This window comes from Eucyclogobius newberryi, unplaced genomic scaffold (assembly GCF_026437365.1).
Source record: "Eucyclogobius newberryi isolate DKJ021-1_F unplaced genomic scaffold, fEucNew1.0.hap1 SCAF_14, whole genome shotgun sequence".
In the NCBI taxonomy this organism is placed as follows: Eukaryota; Metazoa; Chordata; class Actinopteri; order Gobiiformes; family Gobiidae; genus Eucyclogobius; species Eucyclogobius newberryi.
The window spans coordinates 2,795,548-2,809,663 of record NW_027315768.1 but is presented as its reverse complement, the minus strand read 5'-3'; the positions used below and the strand labels follow the sequence as shown (position 1 = coordinate 2,809,663).

The 14,116-nt window shown below is 51.7% G+C and overlaps 1 protein-coding gene across 1 annotated transcript in view; it reads right to left on the bottom strand.

Moving 5' to 3' along the window:
- The window catches only part of zmym2 (zinc finger, MYM-type 2), an 80,983-nt gene that overhangs the window by 42,637 nt on the left and 24,230 nt on the right, over positions 1-14,116 (bottom strand). Inside the window, exons 2-8 of the mRNA XM_072444170.1 lie at positions 12,959-13,048; positions 11,677-11,872; positions 9,432-9,646; positions 8,050-8,176; positions 7,210-7,322; positions 756-904; positions 207-369 (exon numbers count right to left, since the gene is read on the bottom strand). Coding sequence (XP_072300271.1) covers positions 207-369; positions 756-904; positions 7,210-7,322; positions 8,050-8,176; positions 9,432-9,646; positions 11,677-11,872; positions 12,959-13,033 — 1,038 coding nt within the window. The 5' untranslated portion in view covers positions 13,034-13,048. The remainder of the gene's footprint in view (positions 1-206; positions 370-755; positions 905-7,209; positions 7,323-8,049; positions 8,177-9,431; positions 9,647-11,676; positions 11,873-12,958; positions 13,049-14,116) is intronic.

Below are 14,116 nucleotides of genomic sequence, written 5' to 3'. Positions count from 1 at the left end.
TGTACAGTACATGTGTTGCGCCTGCTGCCCATGGCCACTAAAGAAGTAAAATTATTCATGAGTTTCAGAATGATAAAACAATTAAGACCGTTGCTGAAACCCAATAATAACAGCACTAACCCGGGAAAACTAGGGAAGCTATTTAACAGAAAAGTGTTATCTAAGCTGTCATATGCACTTTAAAGACTTGTTTCTGGAGGACAGACCTCGGTGAGTTTGCCGCAGACGGTGCACTTGGTCTTGACTCCGGATTTGGGCGGGTTTTGCTTGTTCTCATAGGCCCCGAGACATCCTGTACTGCAGAACTCCTGGAAGGACTCACTGGAGTCCACCTGGGCTACAATGGTTCCCTTCATGTTAGTGATGTCCCTGAGAGAGAAACAGGCAAAGAACTCATTTGGAGAACGGAGTGATTGAAAGTGTTGAAAAGAATAGCAGTTTATAGGTTACAGTGAATTTCTCTGTTTGAATTGATTGTCAAAATCGCAGACAGTTTGCATATTCCAGTTGGGTTTTCCTAGCAATCTAATCCATGCATCATATTCTACAAACCTAGTTAAACAACTCAAACAAGTTTTATTGAGTAATGGGAAAGGCTTGATCAGTTTATGTCATGTTGTTTTATACAAAAAACACTGCTTTGTTTGAACATATCGCCTTAAATCAATAACTGAAAAAGGAAGAAACTAAACAGATTTCTGAACAGGACTGTTGTGATAATGAACTTCATTTGCAGCCATTTTGAGCACACTCACTTTTTACACATGGTACAGCTCTTCTTGGGCGCTGGCTTGTGGGAGAAGGCGGAGAGGCAGGTGGTGGAGCAGAACAGGTGAGTGGAGCCTTTGCGCTGATAGGCCGTCTGCCCTTTCTTCAGAGGCTTCTTACAGTTGGCACATGTCACCTGGAACAGCACACAAGCATCACACATGTAGATCAGGATCAGAAAAGGTTTATTGCCATTGTCAGGGAACAAAATTCACAGGCTGGAAGTTGCTTTGGTGATTTGGTGCAACATACAACAAAGAACAATGATAAAGGCAAGACATATGAAATAAGGCAAGCATTAAAGAAAAACAATTTGAGATGAAAATAGACAGTGTTTTACAGTTTTACAGTTAAATGTACAGATGTAGTGCAGAAAGTGAAGAGAGCAGTGAGTGATTAAATACTAAAAGTATCATTAAAGTGAAGAAACTGTTCTTGTGGAGGGAAGTTCTGGTCCGGATGGACCGTAGACTCTTGCCTGAGGGGAGTGGCCTCCTGCCTGAGGGGAGTGGCTCAACCTTTTCGTCCCAGAGTCCTGAGACGTACAGGTCCTACAGAGATGGAAGTCTGCAGCCGATCACCTTCTCAGCAGAGGGCGCTGTAGTCTCTGTTTGTCCCTGGCTGTGGCTCCAGTGTACCACACGGTGATGGAGGAGGTGATGGAGGAGGTGATGGAGGAGGTGAGGATGGAGGAGGTGATGGAGGAGGTGAGGATGGACTCGATGATGGTCGTGTAGAACTGCTCCATCATCAGTTTGTCCTCTGCTGGAGCTTCTTGATGAGGAGCTGATGGTGGCTCCTCCCACTTGAGGTCCTGGTGATGGTGGCTCCTCCCACTTGAGGTCCTGGTGATGGTGGTGCAGAGGAAGTGGTGCAGAGGAAGTGGTGCAGAGGAAGTGGAGGGAGTCCACAGTGGAGATGGGGGGGGGTCTGAGATGATGAGGGGGGGCGTTGACTTTCCTGAAGTCCACGATCATCTCCACTGTCTTCTGGGCGTTGAACTCCAGGTTGTTACCGCTTTACGTCTTTCAGCTAAAGTCAAGCCTCTTTTAAATCGCACCGACCTTGAAAGGACTATTCATACTTTTATCAGCTCAAGAATAGACTATTGCAATGCACTTTATGTGAGTGTCTCCCAGTCGCCCTGAGCCGCCTTCAGCTCGTACACAACGCTGCGGCGCCTTTTCTAACAAACACACTTTTTGCTCTCCATTGACTTCCTGTTTCACATCAAATGTCAAACACTTCATGTTCCTGGCAGGTTCCTGGGTCACCACTAGTTAATACACCCATCACACTCAGTGCTAAATGTAGTATTTGGCTTCATCATTGGATTTTCATGCTTCTGGTTCACATGGTCCCAACATTCTATGAGTCGTTTTGAATATTTGACCTCTGTAATGGAGTTCAACAGTGACCGTCCACCACTTGGACACAGAAGGACAGTTTCCATTCATTTTTCCCCACAGGCTTTACCACACCCAAAAAAATGAATTAAATAAATGAATAATAATATTAAAGAGCCATTGTGCTTTTCACTGCTATCATTTTATACAATCTACAAAATCTATGGATCATTATGTTGGACATTTTAAATTGAAATATTGATCTCCCCTTTAAGTTACTTCCCCTTGGAGGGCAGCAGTTCACGAGAGCTTTCACGAGGATTTATTTTTTCTTCATTTGTGCCAAATGTCTATGCGAGCTGATGAATCTTCTGTGTGTCACTGTTTAAGAAACTAAACTTGCATGTGGTGGTGCATAACATGAAGAAGAGAGTCCACAACAGCAAAGCAGCATGTAGATGAGATCATGAGGCCCTGCAGCTTCATTTAACACTTTTGAGCAATTCTTTCAATCGTTGTGACTCCACCAGTCCTGTGTACTCCCCACCTCACCTGACTCCACCAGTCCTGTGTACTCCCCACCTCACCTGACTCCACCAGTCCTGTGTACTCCCCACCTCACCTGACTCCACCAGTCCTGTGTACTCCCCACCTCACCTGACTCCACCAGTCCTGTGTACTCCCCACCTCACCTGACTCCACCAGTCCTGTGTACTCCCCACCTCACCTGACTCCACCAGTCCTGTGTACTCCCCACCTCACCTGACTCCACCAGTCCTGTGTACTCCCCACCTCACCTGCCCAACACTGACTCCTCCTCCACCCGGACCAGAACTTCCCTCCACAAGAACACTTTCTCTCCCTCTGCCGTTGGACTCATGAACACTTCTTAAACACTTTAACCATCATTTAATCACTCACTGGTCCCTTTCTGCTCTACATCTGTAAACTCAACTGTAAATGTTGTGTACAAAGTAAGCCTGTTTTAATTTTTTTATCCTATGGCACATTTAAATTGTTTTCGTTCCTTTTTCATTTTATACATGTTGTTTTATCATTGTTGATCGTTTTATGTTGCACCAAATCACCAAAGCAAGTTCCATCCATTTTCTTCCGCTTTTTTTTCCCGGTCGAGAACCATGGCCTCAGATTTGGAGCTGATTCTCATCCCAGCCGCTTCACACTCGGCTCAAACCGTCCCAGTGCAGCTGCAAGTCCAGGTTTGATGGAGCCATCAGGACAACATCGTCTGCAAACAGCAGAAATCCTGTGGTCCCCAAACCGGACACCCTCTGACCCCTGACCACACCCTCCGACCCCTGACCACACCCTCCGACCCCTGACCACACCCTCGGACCCCTGACTGCGTCTAGAAATTCTGTCCATAAAAACTATGAACAGAACCGGTGACAAAGCGCAGCCCTGAGGAGTCCCTCATGCACTGGGAACAGGTCTGACTCACTGCAGTGACCACAGCTCCTGCTCCGGTCAGACAGGCTCCTATGTTTGTAAATTCTGTTCATTGGCAACAAACCTTCTCTGATTCTGAGATTGAAGATGGGGCGTGGCTGGGTCAACATGACAATGACCTGAAGCAAACAGCCAGGAGAACCAAGGAGTGGCTCTGTAAGAAGCATCTCAAGGTTCTGGAGGGGCCAGTCTCAGAACTAAATCCAAGCCTTGAAATAATTATTTTTACGTCCCTGTCAACATGACAGGTACCGATCATTTGGTACCTGTCATGGCTAATTCTGAATCGGTCACAAGGAAAGGAAAACAGAATAAAATAATGAAAAATGAACTTTTATTAACATGTCTCGTTATCATTTATAGGCTGAGAAATAGATTTTCAAAGTTAGAGGCCAGGGGGGCCCCTACCTAAAAAAGTTAGGGGCCCCCCAGCAATTTCAGGAGCCCACAAGCGCGCGGCATCGCGGCGTCATAAGAACAAGATAAATGTGTTTTAAACCTGGTTATTAGCATGTAAAACAAGTACTTTTATCTGTTATTTGATATGAAGAGCACAAATACTGCATCATATAAACCAGAGATCATGATCTTTAAAACTGTTTAATTTAATATAATCATGTTTATTAGATACAAAATAAATACTGTTTACATTTGACACAAGGAGATCTTGTGGAATATATAAAATCACAGCCTACAAAATAAACTACTAACATATAAACATTGCCCCGATGCTAACAGCTCCAAAGGAGGATACTTCCACATTGACATTGTCCCTAATGTGCAAAACTACAGCTTTTGTTGCAAACAACTTTAAAAAGATTGAATTGTGAACTGAGGAGATTGACGCCCGCCAACCTAGATATCACTTGTGGCGCAAAATTAGACGGAGCATTTCCGAGTACAACCGAACGCAACCGAACGCAGCGCCCAATCAGATGCCCAATCAGATGCCCGCTTTCATCGACATTAGATCACGGACACCGCTCGGCCAATGAGAAGCGAGAAGACAGCGAAGTGGGATGTCTGTCAAAACGAAACTTAAGCGATGTTAATGCGCGCGCACATGCTCCGCTGCTTCCTCCGCTGTACAACTACAGCAATAATCCTGGTCTGTAGTACAGCGCGCCCGAGTTTGTGCAGAGGAATCGCTTTGGGCGTGTTCACCGCGCTGTTTTTGCCTATTAAAAATATATATGACGACAAAAAATTTGCGTCGGTCATTGTGTCCGGAGCGTTGAGTTTGGAGTCGGTCAAGACTGATTTTTGCGCCGGTCATTGACCGTGTCCGGCCCGTTATTTCGAGGATTGAAATCTAATAGAAAATGTCTGGAGGGAGATGAAACTCTGTGTTGCTTAGCAACAGCCCTGAAACCTGACGGATCTAGAGAAGATCTGTGTGGAGGCGTGGCCAGAATCCCTGCTGTGCAAACCTGGTCCAGAACTACAGGAAACATCTGACCTCTGGAACTGTAGCAAAGGCTTCTGTACCAAATATTAACACATTTTCTCAGCTGTTATTTATTTCTAACAATAACATACAGATAAATTATTTTAAAATGATACAATGTGATTTCCAAATTATTTTTAGATTCCGTCTCAGTGGAAATGTACCTAGAATGAAAATGTCAGACCCTCCATCATTTCAAAGTGGGAGATTTCCAAGATGTGTCCTGTTCACTGCGTCCTGTGTCCTGTTCCCTGCGTCCTGCGCCCTGTTCACTGCGTCCTGCGCCCTGTTCACTGCGTCCTGCGCCCTGTTCACTGCGTCCTGCGCCCTGTTCACTGCGTCCTGCGCCCTGTTCACTGCGTCCTGCGTCCTGTTCACTGCGTCCTGTTCACTGCGTCCTGTTCACTGCGTCCTGTGTCCTGTTCACTGCGTCCTGTGTCCTGTTCACTGCGTCCTGTGTCCTGTTCACTGCGTCCTGTGTCCTGTTCACTGCGTCCTGTGTCCTGTTCACTGCGTCCTGTGTCCTGCGCCCTGTTCCCTGCGCCCTGTTCCCTGCGCCCTGTTCCCTGCGCCCTGTTCCCTGCGCCCTGTGTCCTGTTCCCTGCGCCCTGTTCACTGCGTCCTGTGTCCTGCGTCCTGTGTCCTGCGCCCTGTGTCCTGCGCCCTGTTCCCTGCGCCCTGTGTCCTGCGCCCTGTTCACTGTTCACTGCGTCATGTGTCCTGTTCCCTGCGCCCTGTTCACTGCGTCCTGTGTCCTGCGTCCTGTTCCCTGCGCCCTGTGTCCTGCGCCCTGTTCACTGCGTCCTGTGTCCTGTTCCCTGCGCCCTGTTCACTGCGTCCTGTGTCCTGTGTCCTGCGTCCTGTGTCCTGCGCCCTGTTCCCTGCGCCCTGTTCACTGTTCCCTGCGTCCTGTTCCCTGCCTCCTGTGTCCTGCGCCCTGTTCACTGGTCACTGCGTCCTGTTCCCTGTTCACTGCGTCCTGTGTCCTGTTCCCTGCGCCCTGTTCACTGCGTCCTGTGTCCTGCGTCCTGTGTCCTGCGCCCTGTTCACTGGTCACTGCGTCCTGTTCCCTGTTCACTGCGTCCTGTTCCCTGCGTCCTGTTCCCTGCCTCCTGTGTCCTGCGCCCTGTTCCCTGCGCCCTGTTCGCTGCGTCCTGTGTCCTGCCTCCTGCGTCCTGTTCCCTGCGCCCTGTTCACTGCGTCCTGCGCCCTGTGTCCTGCGCCCTGTTCACTGTTCACTGCGTCCTGTGTCCTGCGCCTTGTGTCCTGCGCCCTGTTCACTGCGTCCTGTGTCCTGCCTCCTGCGCCCTGTTCCCTGCGCCCTGTTCCCTGCGCCCTGTGTCCTGTTCCCTGCGCCCTGTTCACTGCGTCCTGTTCACTGTTCACTGCGTCATGTGTCCTGTTCCCTGCGCCCTGTTCACTGCGTCCTGTGTCCTGCGTCCTGTTCCCTGCGCCCTGTGTCCTGCGCCCTGTTCACTGCGTCCTGTGTCCTGTTCCCTGCGCCCTGTTCACTGCGTCCTGTGTCCTGTGTCCTGCGTCCTGTGTCCTGCGCCCTGTTCCCTGCGCCCTGTTCACTGTTCCCTGCGTCCTGTTCCCTGCCTCCTGTGTCCTGCGCCCTGTTCACTGGTCACTGCGTCCTGTTCCCTGTTCACTGCGTCCTGTGTCCTGTTCCCTGCGCCCTGTTCACTGCGTCCTGTGTCCTGCGTCCTGTGTCCTGCGCCCTGTTCACTGGTCACTGCGTCCTGTTCCCTGTTCACTGCGTCCTGTTCCCTGCGTCCTGTTCCCTGCCTCCTGTGTCCTGCGCCCTGTTCCCTGCGCCCTGTTCGCTGCGTCCTGTGTCCTGCCTCCTGCGTCCTGTTCCCTGCGCCCTGTTCACTGCGTCCTGCGCCCTGTGTCCTGCGCCCTGTTCACTGTTCACTGCGTCCTGTGTCCTGCGCCTTGTGTCCTGCGCCCTGTTCACTGCGTCCTGTGTCCTGCGTCCTGTGTCCTGCCTCCTGCGTCCTGTGTCCTGCGCCCTGTTCCCTGCGCCCTGTTCCCTGCGCCCTGTTCCCTGCGCCCTGTTCCCTGCGCCCTGTTCCCTGCGCCCTGTTCCCTGCGCCCTGTTCCCTGCGCCCTGTTCACTGTGTCCTGCGTCCTGTGTCTGTATCTGAGACGGTTGGCTGTGTGCGGGTGTGAGACCTTGACAGTGCGGGCGGGGGTTGCAGGGGTGGAGGTGGGCTGGGGCTTGGCTGAAGGCTCCACTCCGGGTTGTTTCTCACTCCGGACCGAGGCGGACTGGGACAACCACATGTCTGCAACACAACCACCAAAGGAAATATCTTAGTGGAGCTTTAACTATAGTATAAATATAAAAAAGCCTGTCAAATTCACCACAGAAAGGTAGAAATATGACCAAAGCGCTTGTTCTGGTTAGAACGCGGCTGAGTCCATCCTAGACAGGGCCAGCCAGTGTAAATGTTGTTTTGTAGTCTTAATGAAACTTCTCTGTTCACTTTTCCTTTTATTGGCTGCTAGCTCTGTCAATCTAACACTTGGGTCAGTAAATAAGATGACGGCTTCATTATTTATAATATTAAAATGTCCACACAAAGAGTAAGTAAAGTCTCTGTGTGACGAAATTGGAACAGTCGGATTTGTACAGTTTAAATCTATCTGAAATGATAATGATAAAGGCACAAACTAGCCTCAACGTTCCTTCTGTTTTCATCCGTAGTCATCACAGGCTCCTGAAAGTGTGTTTATTGAGTTTCCAAACCATCTCAAATTACCTGGCTGTGTTTATTCATTTTGACAGTTTTTATTTTTATCAGATCATTTGGAAGCTTTGTCTATAAATAGAAAATAAATCAATGTACTTTATATTCTAATTTTTGAACTAAACAATGCATTTCATTATTAACATGACCCAAACTGGCTTTTAAATTGGGCATTCAAATTTGATATAAACAATGATTTCCCCATATTTTCAATTCAATATTCATTCAATATTGGTTCTTCAGAGGAGTTGGCTGGACTGACCTGTCGTATTGGGGCCTGTGTCTCCATTGTGCACCGGTTGTCCCTGGGGGCCTGCACCAGGAGGGTCCAGGTCCAGACTGAAGGCGTTGCTGATGTGTAGCCCGTTCTCCTCACTGTGGTCCACTTCCTGCACATAACCGCACAGTGCCTTTATTTCACTGTCAGGAAGTGAAGACAGACCCTAGGGGCTCAAACACTCACTCCAGCCCCTTTCATGTTCCGGAAGAAAAGAGACGTTTGAACAAAGTCAGTATTTTGTTTCTCTTATCACTGCAGGCGCGAGTATCAACTGAAAACCAGCATTTATGGGCATGTTGCACTTCATCTAATATTGGAAAAGGCACGCATTATTTCTTCCACAAACATGTGTAAATGAGGTCAGCGAGTGCACATGTGAGCCTCGCGTGTCAGCCTCTGCTCCTGGAGTGAGTCTATGAGTGAGTGATGAAGCACAGCATTTGGGGTCGAGGAGCGTCTGAAACGGGGAGAGATTATGTGGCTTCGGACTGTTCCCGCCCCCAAGCAGAAGACCCCTCTCCCCCTGCACAGGACTGTTCCCGCCCCCTAGGCAGAGGACTCCTCTCCCCCTGCACAGGACTGTTCCCGCCCCAAAGCAGAAGACCCCTCTCCCCCTGCACAGGACTGTTCCCGCCCCCTAGGCAGAGGACTCCTCTCCCCCTGCACAGGACTGTTCCCGCCCCAAAGCAGAAGACCCCTCTCCCCCTGCACAGGACTGTTCCCGCCCCCTAGGCAGAGGACTCCTCTCCCCCTGCACAGGACTGTTCCCGCCCCAAAGCAGAAGACCCCTCTCCCCCTGCACAGGACTGTTCCCGCCCCCTAGGCAGAGGACTCCTCTCCCCCTGCACAGGACTGTTCCCGCCCCAAAGCAGAAGACCCCTCTCCCCCTGCACAGGACTGTTCCCGCCCCAAAGCAGAAGACCCCTCTCCCCCTGCACAGGACTGTTCCCGCCCCAAAGCAGAAGACCCCTCTCCCCCTGCACAGGACTGTTCCCGCCCCAAAGCAGAAGACCCCTCTCCCCCTGCACAGGACTGTTCCCGCCCCAAAGCAGAAGACCCCTCTCCCCCTGCACAGGACTGTTCCCGCCCCAAAGCAGAAGACCCCTCTCCCCCTGCACAGGACTGTTCCCGTCCACAGGCACAAGACCCCTCTCCCCCTGCACAGGACTGTTCCCGTCCACAGGCACAAGACCCCTCTCCCCCTGCACAGGACTGTTCCCGTCCACAGGCACAAGACCCCTCTCCCCCTGCACAGGACTGTTCCCGCCCCTAGGGAGAGGACCCCTCTCCCCCTGCACAGGACTGTTCCCGCCCCTAGGCAGAGGACCCCTCTCCCCAGCACAGGACTGTTCCCACCCTCTCACCACTCCTTGGTGTACGCTTCCATCCTGCAGGGACGTCACAGAGGTGATTCTCAAAGCCATATCCTGCTCTTCCGTCTGGTCTTCTGCTTGTGGTGGGCTGTTCCCTCCTTTCACTCCCCCCGGGCCCAGGGTGGTCACACTGGCTATCCTGATCTCTGAGTCCGGCTCAGTGAGGGCAGCAGGCGAGTGTGTGGGGGAGGCACCACAGGGGGGCGCTGCAACACAAAAGAAGTGATCAGCATTAGAAAACCCCAACCCCTGGACATGTTCTGTTTGGGACAAATACCACTACTTTGTATAACTACTTACTACAGTAGTATTTGAAAACATAGTATTTGAAGAAGTATTGAAGTAGTACTGTAGAAAAAGCTTCAGTTGTTGTCATGATATATTTACACATAAATAAATGCAGTAGTGATGCGTCTTTTGCGTCCCTTGGTGCACCCGAGGTCCACTGCACTGCAGGAAGAATGACACTCATTTCTCAGTGAATGAGTCTGATTCTAATAAAACAGTGTTTTGAAGCTTAAACTATAGGAAACAGGACATGTCCCTTGTACAGTGCTTCCACTGTCATCTTCTTGTCAAACACTTGTACATCCCGCTACATTGCCCCCTGGTGGCCGTAAGCCATTAAAAATCTATAAATCAGACGCAGCGTTATAATGACCGGGTTCAAAGCGTGAGAAAAAGAAGCGGCATTAAGTCTGAAAAGTACAGTAGTTTAGTAGAATAGTAGTGTCTGAACATAAACAGACGTGTTGGGAGCATGTTGGGGCGTGTCAGGAGCATGTGTTGGAAGCATGTTGGGGGTGTGTTGGGAGCATGAGTTGGAAGCATGTTGGGGGCGTGTTCGGAGCATGAGTTGGAAGCGTGTTGGGGGCGTGTTGGGAGAATGTTGGGGGCGTGTTGGGGGCGTGTCGGGAGCATGAGTTGGAAGCGTGTTGGGGGCGTGTCGGGAGCATGAGTTGGAAGCGTGTTGAGGGCGTGTTGGGAGAATGTTGGGGGCGTGTCGGGAGCATGAGTTGGAAGCGTGTTGGGGGCGTGTTGGGAGTGTGGTGGGGGCGTGTTGGGAGTGTGGTGGGGGCGTGTTGGGGGTGTGTTGGGAGTGTGTTGGGAGTGTGGTGGGAGTGTGGTGGGGGCGTGTTGGGAGTGTGGTGGGGGCGTGTTGGGGGCGTGTTGGGAGTGTGGTGGGGGCGTGTTGGGGGCGTGTTGGGAGTGTGGTGGGGGCCTGTTGGGAGTGTGGTGGGGGCGTGTTGGGAGCATGTGCACTGTGCAGCTAGTGACTCTTGTCCTGACGCCAAAAGAGACCAACTTTCAGAAGCTCGTTTGGAAAAAGTCCTTCTTGGTTATAACAAACTCTTCTGTATCTGAGGAGTAACTAAGTGCTTAGTACGTTTAATAGTTCATTTGAAGGGGCTTGCTGACTACAGTCGGACAAAGAGAGGCTGATGTGAGTCTGAGGGTTCAAACCTGAAGGCCTCTGGTGATGCGAGTGTTTGTTTGCACCACTGTGGCACTGCTCTGTTCACGGTCACAGCCGGACGTGACGTCATCGCAATCGTTTGAATACAGTTACTCTAACGCATGACTTTTATAACACATCATAGTTTTAAAAGTAACGCAACACTGGTGATGAGCCACACACGTGTTCTCTAACGTTAAAGGAATAATAGAGGATTTTTGGTGACCAATCAGAGTCTCGTTTCCTCGTGGCGTGGACAGCCGAGTAGTTCTTCCACATGTCAATTATTCCCTGCGTGCTACTGCACACCTGCAGCCTGGTTCCCATAGCATAGTGTGTTTAGTGAGTTCCTTCAGTTACTAAAATGACACAGAGAAAGACTGTGTTCCAGCTCAGAAGAGACGGAAATCTGAGGAGACAAAAGACGATGCGATCAGCAGCGGAGCTGTTGGTGCTCACGCACGAGGTTTGATGGGAGGCGGCCTCTCGGAAAGAACAGGAGGGGGGGTGAGTGTGGTGAGTGTGCATTTTTAAAAAAGGGACCAACAGTCGCTTGAGTTCTCAAATCAGCGAAAAATCCTCTATTATTCCTTTAATATGTTTCATAACAATCAAACTCATTTACAGATAAATTAACCAAATGAGGAACTGAAACTAGACGGGACTAGATTGGAAGATGTGCCTTTTTTATAACCCCTGTAATAAAAGGATGCGGCTAAAGGCAGACCGTGGCGGCTAAAGGCAGACCGTGGCGGCTAAAGGCAGACCGTGGCGACTGACTTTTACTGGCCGAGGGGGACTTGTGCTGCGACTCCTCTTCATCATCGATGACTATGGGCTCTGCTGGTGCAGGGCCCAAGGCCGACAGAGGGGGGCTGGGGGCCTCACACGGACGCTCCACCGGTGGTTCTGAGTTGGGCCTGTCCAGGGCCTCTTCCTCCACCAGAACCACATCATCGTCATCATCATTCTCCTCCTAAACACAAAGATCTGTGACCCTGGAACTCATCACATCACAAGGACAAACCCATGTTCAACGCCGCTTCCTGAAGGAGTTTAGCAGGTTAGATTTCAGTCATGTACAGGCCTACTGATGCAGGGAGTGGGTCAAATGCTCCTGGGAGGAGTGGGCCTACTGATCCTGGGAGTGGGCCTACTGCTCCTGGGAGTGGGCCTATTGCTCCTGGGAGTGGAGTGAGCCTACAGCTCCTGGGAGTGGAGTGAGCCTACTGCTCCTGGGAGTGGACTGGGTCAAATGCGCCTGGGAGTGGGTCAAATGCGCCTGGGAGGAGTGGGCCTCCTGTTCCTGGGAGGAGTGGGCCTCCTGTTCCTGGGAGGAGTGGGCCTACTGATCCTGGGAGTGGGCCTACTGATCCTGGGAGTGGGCCTACTGATCCTGGGAGTAGAGTGAGCCTACTGCTCCTGGGAGTGGGCCTACTTCTCCTGAGAGTGGAGTGAGCCTACTTCTCCTGAGAGTGGAGTGAGCCTACTTCTCCTGAGAGTGGAGTGAGCCTACTGCTCCTGAGAGTGGGTCAAATGATCCTGGGAGTGGGTCAAATGATCCTGGGAGTGGGCCTACTGCTCCTGGGAGTGGAGTGGGCCTACAGCTCCTGGGAGTGGAGTGAGCCTACTGCTCCTGGGAGTGGAGTGAGCCTACTGCTCCTGGGAGTGGAGTGGGCCTACAGCTCCTGGGAGTGGAGTGGGCCTACTGCTCCTGGGAATGGAGTGGGCCTACTGCTCCTGGGAGTGGGCCTACTGCTCCTGGGAGTGGGCCTACTGCTCCTGGGAGTGGGCCTACTGCTCCTGGGAGTGGAGTGAGCCTACTGCTCCTGGGAGTGGAGTGGGCCTACTGCTCCTGGGAGTGGAGTGGGCCTACTGCTCCTGGGAGTGGAGTGGGCCTACTGCTCCTGAGAGTGGGCCTACTGCTCCTGGGAGTGGGCCTACTGCTCCTGGGAGTGGGTCAAATGCACAGTGCAGTAAAAGGCTTCTGTGGTTTTGAATGTTGTTCTTGGTGTTTTCAAAGGCGTCTCTTTCAGGCTCATGCAGCAGTTTGTGTTTATACCATGGGAGAGTCCTCTTTGGTGTCGGGGGAGGGGACATCCTCTTTGGCAGCACTCGGGTCCAGCTCCCCATCCATCACTATGGCAACCACCTGCCAACAGAAAGAAGCCTGCTGTGATTGGCTGAGTTCAGGTGACAGGTGTGCAGCAGTGTCAGGTGTCTCCCCCGGCACAACACTGGCTAATGAGTGGATACGCCAAGTTGTACGTCAAAACTGCAGTACTTTTGCTCCTGGACATCGCCCCGCCCCCTTTTGCAACCCAAACAGAAACAAAACAAGTTGATGCAAAGTTTTTCTGCCCCGGACCACGCCCTGCGTCCCGGACCACGCCCTGCGCCCCGGACAGTTGGAAATGAGGCTCCTGTCTGCGAGTAGGCAAACGTTTATTAGCATAGCCAGCAGCAAGAGAGGCAGGGAATGAGGGAGAGAGAAAGCAAGAGGGAGGGAGCAAGAGAGGAAGCGAGATGGGGGCGAGAGAGGGGGCGACAGGGGGAGAGAGGAAGCGAGAGGGAGCAAGTCAAGGGAGTGAGAGAGGGAGCGAGACAAGGGAATGAGGGAAAGAGGGAGCGAGAGAGGGAGCAAGGGAGAGAGGGTGGCCTCTCTGCCCGTGAGAGGGGTCGGCTGTGATCCGGCCTGTTCGTCCCAGAGTCCTGGAGACGTATAAGTCCTGCAGAGATGGAAGTCTGCAGCCGATCACCTTCTCAGCAGAGGGCGCTGTAGTCTCCGTTTGTGGCTCCAGCGTACCACAAGGCAGTGTTCTCGCTGAGGGCTTTTGGCATGGCGGCCTGCCATGCTGCCACCGTACATGCGCCGCGGGCATTTTAGTGTGCTGCTGCGCTCGCTTGAGTGTTCGGGCGCCGAGCACCGCGCGGGCAGCCCCGAGCACCTAGCGCCACGCGGGCAGCCCCGAGCGGCGCACGGGCAGCACCGAGAAAAACAAAGATGGTGTTTTTTATTCAAGTAACATACAACGCTCTCTCTCTTGCTTTCTCTCTCCCTCGTTCCCTGCCTCTCTTGCCCCCTTAAAAGCTACACTTAATAATGTATACCACTTCCATTCTGGTCCCAAATGTTTATTTGGCACCTGTTCACCAGATCACCTGTTCACCTGATCACCTGTTCACCTGATCACCAGATCACCTGTTCACCAGATCACCT